The 13,103-nt window shown below is 43.2% G+C and overlaps 1 protein-coding gene across 1 annotated transcript in view; it reads right to left on the minus strand.

Annotated features, from left to right (window-relative positions):
* LOC140715815 (uncharacterized) overlaps window positions 1-1,439 on the minus strand; it is a 32,760-nt gene extending 31,321 nt beyond the window's left edge. The window contains exon 1 of the mRNA XM_073028212.1: window positions 1,326-1,439. Coding sequence (XP_072884313.1) covers window positions 1,326-1,401 — 76 coding nt within the window. The 5' untranslated portion in view covers window positions 1,402-1,439. The remainder of the gene's footprint in view (window positions 1-1,325) is intronic.
* Window positions 1,440-13,103: the final 11,664 nt, after the last annotated feature.

Consider the following 13,103-nt stretch of genomic DNA (forward strand, 5'->3'; position numbering starts at 1 on the left):
CACCTATTTTCTATGTTTCTATGTAAGTGAGATTTACAATGAGAATCAGTTTTATTATTGTTCATTTAGCAGCAGTACAATGCAACACATGATAATACAGAAGGAAATAAAGTAATAAATCAATTACAGTAAGTATATACGTATATTAAATAGATTAAAAATAGTGCAAAGCAGAAATAATACATTAAAAAGTGAGGTAGCCTTCTTTATAGCTACATTGATATGCAGGGACCAGGTTAGACCCTCAGAGATCTTGACACCCAGGAACTTGAAATTGCTCAATCTATCCACTTCTGATCTCCCTCACCCACTCACAGTCTCACTTTGTGCAGATGCCAGGCTGTCTGTCTGTCTCTCTCACTGACACATGGTCTGTGCCCCCCCTTTTATACACACACACACACACATTTTCTGTCTCTCTCTCACACACATACACACAGTCTCTCCCACATGCTGTCTCTGTCTCTCATTCTCTCCCATACACACAGTCTGTCTCTGTTTCACACACACACACACACACTCACTCACACACCCAATCTCTCTCTCTCACACACATATCATTTTAACATATGGATTTTGATGTACATATATTCATATACAAACGTACTTACGTTTTTAGATATATATACACACATTTAAATATTTTATGTTGTATATCTATTGTGTGTATTTATGTGTATATTGATTTTAATATATTTTATATATACATTTAGATTTTTAATTTATTTGTATACATATATTACATATTTTAACTATGTGTATGTGTGTATATGTACAGATATATTTTCGCGTGCGTGGTGTGATTGAGTGGGAGGGTAGATGGGGAGAGAGGGAAGTGAGGAAGAGAAGAGGGGAAGGCGAGAGGGAGAGATGCCAGCTACTGAGGATAGAGTGGTGCGATGGAGCGAGGGACGGAGATACGGGGGAACACACACAAAAATCAACACATCAGGCAATGGAAATCAATAGACGTTTCGGACCGGCTCTTCAGCCCGTGGCTTCCGAGGCGGCCGGGACAGGTCGCATTGGCTGCCGCTTCCCGCCGGAGGGTTTGTTGGGGGGGGGGGGGCAGGGGGTGGTGGGGAGGAAGCGATCCTTAATGCAAAGCCCGACACCTCAGTCTTCTCTCCTTTCCTCAGCGGCCCACCAGCTCATCTCCCAATGCGAGCCTCTCTCCCCAGCCACATCCTCCAGTCAAGCCTCGGGGCTCCCTCCCAAGCAGAGCCGAAGCCCGTCTCCAACATCCCAGGGCGGCTGGAGGGTGAGGGTCGGATATTTGGAAGGAAAGGGTCCTAACCCAGCCCTCACCGACGGCAGCTCCACACCTTTGACTAACACCTCCGTGGGCCAACCGATCAACATTATTAGTAATATCGCAGAGCTGTACCAAGGCAGCTCCATATTCTACGACGATCTCTCTTCGTCTCCTTCTATTTCCGGGTGTTTAGACCTATCTAGGCGTATTACTGCTCTCCGCAGGATGTGGAATTACCGTAATCACAGAATTTTCTAGAAACTCAAATTTTCAAATATAAACTAGTCGCACGTAGAAACAGAATAATAAACCTTTTAATCAGATGGTGGGTCTCTTGGTAGCCAAACAAAGATTTAATAGAAAAACAAAATACATTTAAGTTCGACAGCCTCTTGATCAATATTCTTCTTTCAATTTTAAATCGGTAACAACTCAGCAAATCATGCTGACATGTCTCTGGACTACATAATCCACATAATCACATAGTCACATAATCCAGTCGGATGTTTTCCTATTATCTTCAAGTAATAGTTTACCCACAATGTCCCAACCTAAGTCTTGTTAATTTCACCATATCTCTGTGATTTAAAGAGTAACAGTTTGAGACCTTTTTAACTGGAGGGTGACTAGGAAAGAAATGCCTTCCCTTTAATTAATTTTTCCAATCCTCCTGCCATTTCTTCTCTATACCTATTCTTTAAATCCTACTTCTCAATTCTGCTCTGCCTAGGGGTATTCTAATTCCTACTTGCCTGCTCTGTAAGGAAGACTTTGCAATGCCATCCACAATTTCATTTCCCTCCACCCCAGCATGCCCAGGTAAATCTGACTTCACAGCCCATCTTCCCTACTCTAAACAAAACTAAGAGAATCTCAATAATTATGTCAGGATGAGCTTTTGATTTATTCCCTTTTACTGTATAGCGTCTCTGGCAGCAGCAGAATCTGAGCAGGTGACAACTCTTGCATGGTGGAGAGTCTTCTATCCACCATTAGGCCCACAGGCTTGCTAATAATTCTGTTACAAAGACAGAAACACCATCTGAAATCTGGTGACTAATCTCAACTCCAAGCTGAGACACATACATCCCAAATCCTGCCATCTCTGGGTCCACTGAGCCATCAGTAAAATCCTTCAGATAAGATCCCCATTTATTATATAAATATTCATTTCTGATCTTTAACTCACTTTATCCAGCACTGACTGGTTGATCAGTATGATGTAAGATTATGATGTCTTTAACCGACCAACCCTAATATACATCACTGAAGAATCTGGCCTAGTAGCCTTAATCACTTCAGTGAAACTATGTTGAGTCATTTCCGCACTCAAGTGAGATTTACAATGAGTATCAGTTTTATTATTGTCAATTTAGCAGCAGCAGTACAATGCAACACATGATAATACAGAAGGAAATAAAGTAATATATCAATTACAGTAAGTATATACGTATATTAAATAGATTCAAAATAGTGCAAAGCAGAAATAATACGTCAAAAAGTGAGGTAGCCTTCTTTATAGCTACATCGATATGTAGGGACTATGTTAGATCCTCAGAGATCTTGACACCCAGGAACTTGAAATTGCTCAATCTATCCACTTCTGATCTCCCTCACCCACTCACAGTCTCACTTTGTGCAGATGCGGGCTGTCTGTCTGTCTCTCTCACTGACACATGGTCTGTGCCCCCCCCCCCCTTTTATACACACACACACACACACACACACACACACACACACACACACACACACACACACACACTTTCTGTCTCTCTCACACACATACACACAGTCTCTCCCACATGCTGTCTCTGTCTCTCTTTCTCTCCCATACACACAGTCTGTCTCTGTTTCTCACAAACACACACACACACACACACACACCCAATCTCTCTCTCTCACACACACATATCATTTTAACATATGGAGTTTGATGTACATATATTCATATACAAACGTACTTACGTTTTTAGATATATATACACACATTTAAATATTTTATGTTGTATATTGTGTGTATTTATGTGTATATTGATTTTAATATATTTTATATATACATTTAGATTTTTAATTTATTTGTATACATATATTACATATTTTATCTATGTGTATGTGTGTATATGTACAGATATATTTTCGCGTGCGTGGTGTGATTGAGTGGGAGGGTAGATGGGGAGAGAGGGTAGTGAGGAAGAGAAGAGGGGAAGGCGGGAGGGAGAGATGCAAGCTACTGAGGGTAGATGGGGTAGAGAGAGAAGCGAGGGAGGGGAGAGGATAGAGTGGTGCGATGGAGCGAGGGACGGAGATACGGGGGAACACACACAAAAATCAACACATCAGGCAATGGAAATCAATGGACGTTTCGGAACGGCTCTTCAGCCCGTGGCTTCCGAGGCGGCCGGGACAGGTCGCGTTTGCTGCCGCTTCCCGCCGGAGGGGTTGGGGGAGGAAGCGATCCTTCATGCAAAGCCCGACACCTCAGTCTTCTCTCCTTCCCTCAGCGGCCCACCAGCTCATCTCCCAATACGAGCCTCTCTCCCCAGCCACATCCTCCAGTCAAGCCTCGGGGCTCCCTCCCAAGCAGAGCCGAAGCCCGTCTCCAACATCCCGGGGCGGCTGGAGGGTGAGGATCGGATATTTGGAAGGAAAGGGTCCTAACCCTGCCCTCACCGACGGCAGCTCCTCACCTTTGACTAACACCTCCGTGGGCCAACCGATCAACATTATTAGTAATATCGCAGAGCTGTACCAAGGCAGCTCCATATTCTACGACGATCTCTCTTCGTCTCCTTCTATTTCCGGGTGTTTAGACCTATCTAGGCGTATTACTGCTCTCCGCAGGATGTGGAATTACCGTAATCACAGAATTTTCTAGAAACTCAAATTTTCAAATATAAACTAGTCGCAAGTAGAAACAGAATAATAAACTTTTTAATCAGATGGCGGGTCTCTTGGTAGCCAAACAAAGATTTAATAGAAAAACAAAATACATTTAAGTCAGACAGCCTCTTGAACAATATTCTTCTTTCAATTTTAAATCGGTAACAACTCAGCAAATCATGCTGACATGTCTCTGGACTACCACAGTCACATAATCCAGTCGGATGTTTTCCTATTATCTTCAAGTAATAGTTTACCCACAATGTCCCAACCTAAGTCTTGTTAATTTCACCATATCTCTATGATTTAAAGAGTAACAGTTTGAGACCTTTTTAACTGGAGGGTGACTAGGAAAGAAATGCCTTCCCTTTAATTAATTTTTCCAATCCTCCTGCCATTTCTTCTCTATACCTATTCTTTAAATCCTACTTCTCAATTCTGCTCTGCCTAGGGGTATTCTAATTCCTACTTGCCTGCTCTGTAAGGAAGACTTTGCAATGCCATCCACAATTTCATTTCCCTCCACCCCAGCATGCCCAGGTAAATCTGACTTCACAGCCCATCTTCCCTACTCTAAACAAAACTAAGAGAATCTCAATAACTATGTCAGGATGAGCTTTCGATTTATTCCCTTTTACTCTATAGCGTCTCTGGCAGCAGCAGAATCTGAACAGGTGACAACCCGGCGTGATGGAGAGTCTTCTATCCACCATTAGGCCCACAGTCTTGCTAATAATTCTGTTACAAAGACAGAAACACCATCTGAAATCTGGTGACTAATCTCAACTCCAAGCTGAGACACGTACATCCCAAATCCTGCCATCTCTGGGTCCACTGAGCCATCAGTAAAAATCCTTCAGATAAGATCCCCATTTATTATATAAATATTCATTTCTGATCTTTAACTCACTTTATCCAGCACTGACTGGTTGATCAGTATGATGTAAGATTATGATGTCTTTAACTGACCAACCTTAATATACATCACTGAAGAATCTGGCCTAGTAGCCTTAATCACTTCAGTGAAATTATGTTGAGTCATTTCCGCACTCAAGTGAGATTTCCAATGAGTATCAGTTTTATTATTGTCAATTTAGCAGCAGCAGTACAATGCAACACATGATAATACAGAAGGAAATAAAGTAATATATCAATTACAGTAAGTATATACGTATATTAAATAGATTAAAAATAGTGCAAATCAGAAATAATACATCAAAAAGTGAGGTAGCCTTCTTTATAGCTACATTGATATGCAGGGACCAGGTTAGACCCTCAGAGATCTTGACACCCAGGAACTTGAAATTGCTCAATCTATCCACTTCTGATCTCCCTCACCCACTCACAGTCTCACTTTGTGCAGATGCCAGGCTGTCTGTCTGTCTCTCTCACTGACACATGGTCTGTGCCCCCCCCTTTTATACACACACACACACACATTTTCTGTCTCTCTCTCACACACATACACACAGTCTCTCCCACATGCTGTCTCTGTCTCTCATTCTCTCCCATACACACAGTCTGTCTCTGTTTCTCACACACACACACACACACACACACACTCACTCACACACCCAATCTCTCTCTCACACACACACACATATCATTTTAACATATGGAGTTTGATGTACATATATTCATATACAAACGTACTTACGTTTTTAGATATATATACACACATTTAAATATTTTATGTTGTATATTGTGTGTATTTATGTGTATATTGATTTTAATATATTTTATATATACATTTAGATTTTTAATTTATTTGTATACATATATATTTTCGCGTGCGTGGTGTGATTGAGTGGGAGGGTAGATGGGGAGAGAGGGTAGTGAGGAAGAGAAGAGGGGAAGGCGGGAGGGAGAGATGCAAGCTACTGAGGGTAGATGGGGTAGAGAGAGAAGCGAGGGAGGGGAGAGGATAGAGTGGTGCGATGGAGCGAGGGACGGAGATACGGGGGAACACACACAAAAATCAACACATCAGGCAATGGAAATCAATGGACGTTTCGGACCGGCTCTTCAGCCCGTGGCTTCCGAGGCGGCCGGGACAGGTCGCGTTTGCTGCCGCTTCCCGCCGGAGGGGTTGGGGGAGGAAGCGATCCTTCATGCAAAGCCCGACACCTCAGTCTTCTCTCCTTCCCTCAGCGGCCCACCAGCTCATCTCCCAATACGAGCCTCTCTCCCCAGCCACATCCTCCAGTCAAGCCTCGGGGCTCCCTCCCAAGCAGAGCCGAAGCCCGTCTCCAACATCCCGGGGCGGCTGGAGGGTGAGGATCGGATATTTGGAAGGAAAGGGTCCTAACCCAGCCCTCACCGACGGCAGCTCCTCACCTTTGACTAACACCTCCGTGGGCCAACCGATCAACATTATTAGTAATATCGCAGAGCTGTACCAAGGCAGCTCCATATTCTACGACGATCTCTCTTCGTCTCCTTCTATTTCTGGGTGTTTAGACCTATCTAGGCGTATTACTGCTTTCCGCAGGATGTGGAATTACCGTAATCACAGAATTTTCTAGAAACTCAAATTTTCAAATATAAACTAGTCGCAAGTAGAAACAGAATAATAAACTTTTTAATCAGATGGCGGGTCTCTTGGTAGCCAAACAAAGATTTAATAGAAAAACAAAATACATTTAAGTTCGACAGCCTCTTGAACAATATTTTTCTTTCAATTTTAAATCGGTAACAACTCAGCAAATCATGCTGACATGTCTCTGGACTACCACAGTCACATAATCCAGTCGGATGTTTTCCTATTATCTTCAAGTAATAGTTTACCCACAATGTCCCAACCTAAGTCTTGTTAATTTCACCATATCTCTATGATTTAAAGAGTAACAGTTTGAGACCTTTTTAACTGGAGGGTGACTAGGAAAGAAATGCCTTCCCTTTAATTAATTTTTCCAATCCTCCTGCCATTTCTTCTCTATACCTTTTCTTTAAATCCTACTTCTCAATTCTGCTCTGCCTAGGGGTATTCTAATTCCTACTTGCCTGCTCTGTAAGGAAGACTTTGCAATGCCATCCACAATTTCATTTCCCTCCACCCCAGCGTGCCCAGGTAAATCTGACTTCACAGCCCATCTTCCCTACTCTAAACAAAACTAAGAGAATCTCAATAACTATGTCAGGATTAGCTTTCGATTTATTCCCTTTTACTGTATAGCGTCTCTGGCAGCAGCAGAATCTGAACAGGTGACAACTCTTGCATGGTGGAGAGTCTTCTATCCACCATTAGGCCCACAGGCTTGCTAATACCGTAATTCTGTTACAAAGACAGAAACACCATCTGAAATCTGGTGACTAATCTCAACTCCAAGCTGAGACACGTACATCCCAAATCCTGCCATCTCTGGGTCCACTGAGCCATCAGTAAAATCCTTCAGATAAGATCCCCATTTATTATATAAATATTCATTTCTGATCTTTAACTCACTTTATCCAGCACTGACTGGTTGATCAGTATGATGTAAGATTATGATGTCTTTAACCGACCAACCTTAATATACATCACTGAAGAATCTGGCCTAGGAGCCTTAATCACTTCAGTGAAACTATGTTGAGTCATTTCCGCACTCAAGTGAGATTTACAATGAGTATCAGTTTTATTATTGTCAATTTAGCAGCAGCAGTACAATGCAACACATGATAATACAGAAGGAAATAAAGTAATATATCAATTACAGTAAGTATATACGTATATTAAATAGATTCAAAATAGTGCAAAGCAGAAATAATACGTCAAAAAGTGAGGTAGCCTTCTTTATAGCTACATCGATATGTAGGGACTATGTTAGATCCTCAGAGATCTTGACACCCAGGAACTTGAAATTGCTCAATCTATCCACTTCTGATCTCCCTCACCCACTCACAGTCTCACTTTGTGCAGATGCCAGGCTGTCTGTCTGTCTCTCTCACTGACACACGGTCTGTGCCCCCCCCCCTTTTATACACACACACACACACACACACACACAAACACACACTTTCTGTCTCTCTCACACACATACACACAGTCTCTCCCACATGCTGTCTCTGTCTCTCTTTCTCTCCCATACACACAGTCTGTCTCTGTTTCTCACAAACACACACACTCACTCACTCACACACCAAATCTCTCTCTCTCTCACACACACATATCATTTTAACATATGGAGTTTGATGTACATATATTCATATACAAATGTACTTACGTTTTTAGATATATATACACACATTTAAATATTTTATGTTGTATATTGTGTGCATTTATGTGTATATTGATTTTAATATATTTGTATACATATATTACATATTTTATCTATGTGTATGTGTGTATATGTACAGATATATTTTCGCGTGCGTGGTGTGATTGATTGGGAGGGTAGATGGGGAGAGAGGGTAGTGAGGAAGAGAAGAGGGGAAGGCGGGAGGGAGAGATGCAAGCTACTGAGGATAGAGTGGTGCGATGGAGCGAGGGACGGAGATACGGGGGAACACACACAAAAATCAACACATCAGGCAATGGAAATCAATGGACGTTTCGGAACGGCTCTTCAGCCCGTGGCTTCCGAGGCGGCCGGGACAGGTCGCGTTTGCTGCCGCTTCCCGCCGGAGGATTTGTGGGGGAGGGGGGGGGAAAGCGATTTTTCATACAAAGCCCGAAACCTCGGTCTTCTCTCCTTCCCTCAGCGGCCCACCAGCTCATCTCCCAATACGAGCCTCTCTCCCCAGCCACATCCTCCAGTCAAGCCTCGGGGCTCCCTCCCAAGCAGAGCCGAAGCCCATCTCCAACATCCCGGGGCGGCTGGAGGGTGAGGATCGGATATTTGGAAGGAAAGGGTCCTAACCCAGCCCTCACCGACGGCAGCTCCTCACCTTTGACTAACAGCTCCGTGGGCCAACCGATCAACATTATTAGTAATATCGCAGAGCTGTACCAAGGAAGCTCCATATTCTACGACGATCTCTCTTCGTCTCCTTCTATTTCCGGGTGTTTAGACCTTTCTAGGCGCATTACTGCTCTCCGCAGAATGTGGAATTACCCTAATCACAGAATTTTCTAGAAACTCAAATTTTCAACTATAAACTAGTCGCACGTAGAAACAGAATAATAAACTTTTTAATCAGATGGTGGGTCTCTTGGTAGCCAAACAAAGATTTAATAGAAAAACAAAATACATTTAAGTTCGACAGCCTCTTGAACAATATTCTTCTTTCAATTTTAAATCGGTAACAACTCAGCAAATCATGCTGACATGTCTCTGGACTACATAATCCACATAATCACATAGTCACATAATCCAGTCGGATGTTTTCCTATTATCTTCAAGTAATAGTTTACCCACAATGTCCCAACCTAAGTCTTGTTAATTTCACCATATATCTATGATTTAAAGACTAACAGTTTGAGACCTTTTTAACTGGAGGGTGACTAGGAAAGAAATGCCTTCCCTTTATTTAATTTTTCCAATCCTCCTGCCATTTCTTCTCTATACCTTTTCTTTAAATCCTACTTCTCAATTCTGCTCTGCCTAGGGGTATTCTAATTCCTACTTGCCTGCTCTGTAAGGAAGACTTTGCAATGCCATCCACAATTTCATTTCCCTCCACCCCAGCGTGCCCAGGTAAATCTGACTTCACAGCCCATCTTCCCTACTCTAAACAAAACTAAGAGAATCTCAATAACTATGTCAGGATGAGCTTTTGATTTATTCCCTTTTACTCTATAGCGTCTCTGGCAGCAGCAGAATCTGAACAGGTGACAACCCGGCATGATGGAGAGTCTTCTATCCACCATTAGGCCCACAGTCTTGCTAATAATTCTGTTACAAAGACAGAAACACCATCTGAAATCTGGTGACTAATCTCAACTCCAAGCTGAGACACGTACATCCCAAATCCTGCCATCTCTGGGTCCACTGAGCCATCAGTAAAATCCTTCAGATAAGATCCCCATTTATTATATAAATATTCATTTCTGATCTTTAACTCACTTTATCCAGCACTGACTGGTTGATCAGTATGATGTAAGATTATGATGTCTTTAACCGACCAACCTTAATATACATCACTGAAGAATCTGGCCTAGTAGCCTTAATCACTTCAGTGAAACTATGTTGAGTCATTTCCGCACTCAAGTGAGATTTACAATGAGTATCAGTTTTATTATTGTCAATTTAGCAGCAGCAGTACAATGCAACACATGATAATACAGAAGGAAATAAAGTAATATATCAATTACAGTAAGTATATATGTATATTAAATAGATTCAAAATAGTGCAAATCAGAAATAATACATCAAAAAGTGAGGTAGCCTTCTTTATAGCTACATCGATATGTAGGGACTATGTTAGATCCTCAGAGATCTTGACACCCAGGAACTTGAAATTGCTCACTCTCTCCATCTGATCCCCCTCATTCACTCACAGTCTCTCTTTGTCCAGATGCCAGGCTGTCTGTCTCTCTCTCTCTCTCACCGACACACGGTCTCGGTCTCTCTCTCACACACATACACACAGTCTCTCCCACATGCTGTCTCTGTCTCTCTTCCTCTCCCATGCACATAGTCTCTGTCTCTGTTTCTCACAAACACACACACACATACACACCGAGTCTCTGTCTCTCTCCCCCACACACACACATACATACACAGTCCCTGCCTCTCTCTTGTCAGATACAAATGCATACTTACAGATGAGCTCTGTTTTTCTTTCTCACACACATACACTCAGACACATTCTCTCTCTCTCTATCACACACAGACTGTCTCCAATACTCACACATGGAGTCTCATACTCTCTCTATCTCTCACAGACAGTCTCTGCCTCTCTTTGTCACTCTCTCTCGGACACAGTCTTTCTCTGTGCCTCATTGAGACTTACACACCCAGTCACTGTATGTCTCCTGCTCCCCCTCTCTCACACACTTTGACACTTGCTCTCCCCCTCTCTCACACACACAGATACACACAGAGTTTTGTCCTCTCCTTCTCCCCCTTCCCCACTCACTCACTCTCTCAAACAGTCTCTATCTCTGTCCAGATGCCCAGTCCCTATCTGTCACTCTCTCACACACTCTCTCTTTCTCTCACACAGAGTCTCTGTCCCTGTCTGTCTGTCTCTCCTTCACTCTCTCTCTTTTAGATAGACTCTCTGTCTCTGTCTGTCTGTCTCTCTCTCTCTCTCTCTCTCTCTCTCACACAGTCTCTGTCTGTCTGACTGTCTCTCTCTCTCTCACACACACAGAGTCTCTGTCTCTGTCTGTCTGGCTGTCTTTCTCACACACACACACACTCTGTCTCAGACACATACACTCAGGCTTGGTTTCTCTCTCTCTCTGTCTCTCACTTATCACACACAGTCTCTCACTCTGCCTTTCTATCTCTCGCATACAGTCTCTGCCTCTCTCTGTCACTCTCCCAGACAGTCTTTTTTCTCTCTCTCTGGCACACACACACACAAACAAACAATCTCTGTCTGTCTCTCTCTGACACATAGTCTGTCTGTCACACACACACTTGCACAACTTTGTCTCCCTTTCAGTATCACACGCAGTTACACACCATCTCTGTCTATCTCTCTCTCTGTCACACACGCTTACACACCCAGACTCTGATACACATACAGTTTGTCTATCACACACGCTTACACCATCTCTGTTACTCTCTCTCACACACACTGACACAGTCTCTGTCTCTCTCTCACACACACACTCTCTTTGTCTCACACATATACAAACACACTTACACAAGGGTTTTGTTTTCATCTCTCCCACACATACACATGCACACATAATTTCTCTCTGTCAGATACACATTAACACGCAGTCTGTCTCTCAAGCATAGATCCGCACACACACAGTCTGTGAGTCTGTCTTTCTCTCTCAGACATAGCTTCTCTCTCTCTCACTCTCTCTCTCTCTCTGCCTCACACACACACACCCAGTCACTGTCTGTCTGTCTCTCCCTCACACACACACTTCGACACACAGTCTCTGCCCTCTCTCTGCCTCTGCTTCTCCTTCTGTATCACTCTCTCACTCTCACACACACACACGGGCTCTGTTTTCTTCTCTCTCACATACATATACACACTTACACACACAGTCTGTCTCGCTCTCACACACACACAAACACACACACACATACACACACAGAGTCTCTGACTGTCTATCTCTCACACACAGACACACAGTCTATGGCTCTCTCTGTTACTCTCTCTCAGGCATTTTCTCACTTTCTCTGCCTGACATATACTTACACACCCAGTCACTGTCTGTCTCCACCTCTCTTTCTCTCTCTCTCTCTCTCTCACACACACACACACACACACACACACACACACACACACACACACACACACACACACACACACACACACACACACACACACACACACACACACACACACACACAGTCTTTCACTCTCCCTCTCCTTCTCCTCTCTCTGTGTCACACACACTTACACACCCAGTCACAGTCGCTCTCTCTCACTGCCACACACACAGTTTGTCTGTCTGTCTCTTTCTCTCTCTCTCTCTCTCTCTCTCTCTCTCTCTCTCTCTCTCTCTCTCTCTCTCTCTCTCACACACACACACACAGAGTCTCTCTTTCTCACACATATGGACAGCGTCTCGGTCTCTCTCACACACAAGCTTATACACACAGTATCTGTCTCTGTCACATATATACTGACATACTCAGACTGTCTCCCTCTCTGTAACACACACTTACACACTCTCTCTGTCTGTCTCTTTGTCACATACACACTTACACCTATAACTCTCTCACCCACACACTGACAGTCTCTGTCTCTCAGACACACACTTACACACAGTCTCTAATCCCTTCTCTGTCTCCCTCTCTGCCCCTACCTCTCTCTGTCTCTCTCACACTCTCTCTCTCCCACACATACACACAAAGTTTCTGTTTCTCTCCCACACACACACTTACACACCTAGACTGTTTCTCTTTCTGTC

This window comes from Hemitrygon akajei, chromosome 24, assembly GCF_048418815.1.
Source record: "Hemitrygon akajei chromosome 24, sHemAka1.3, whole genome shotgun sequence".
NCBI lineage: Eukaryota > Metazoa > Chordata > Chondrichthyes > Myliobatiformes > Dasyatidae > Hemitrygon > Hemitrygon akajei.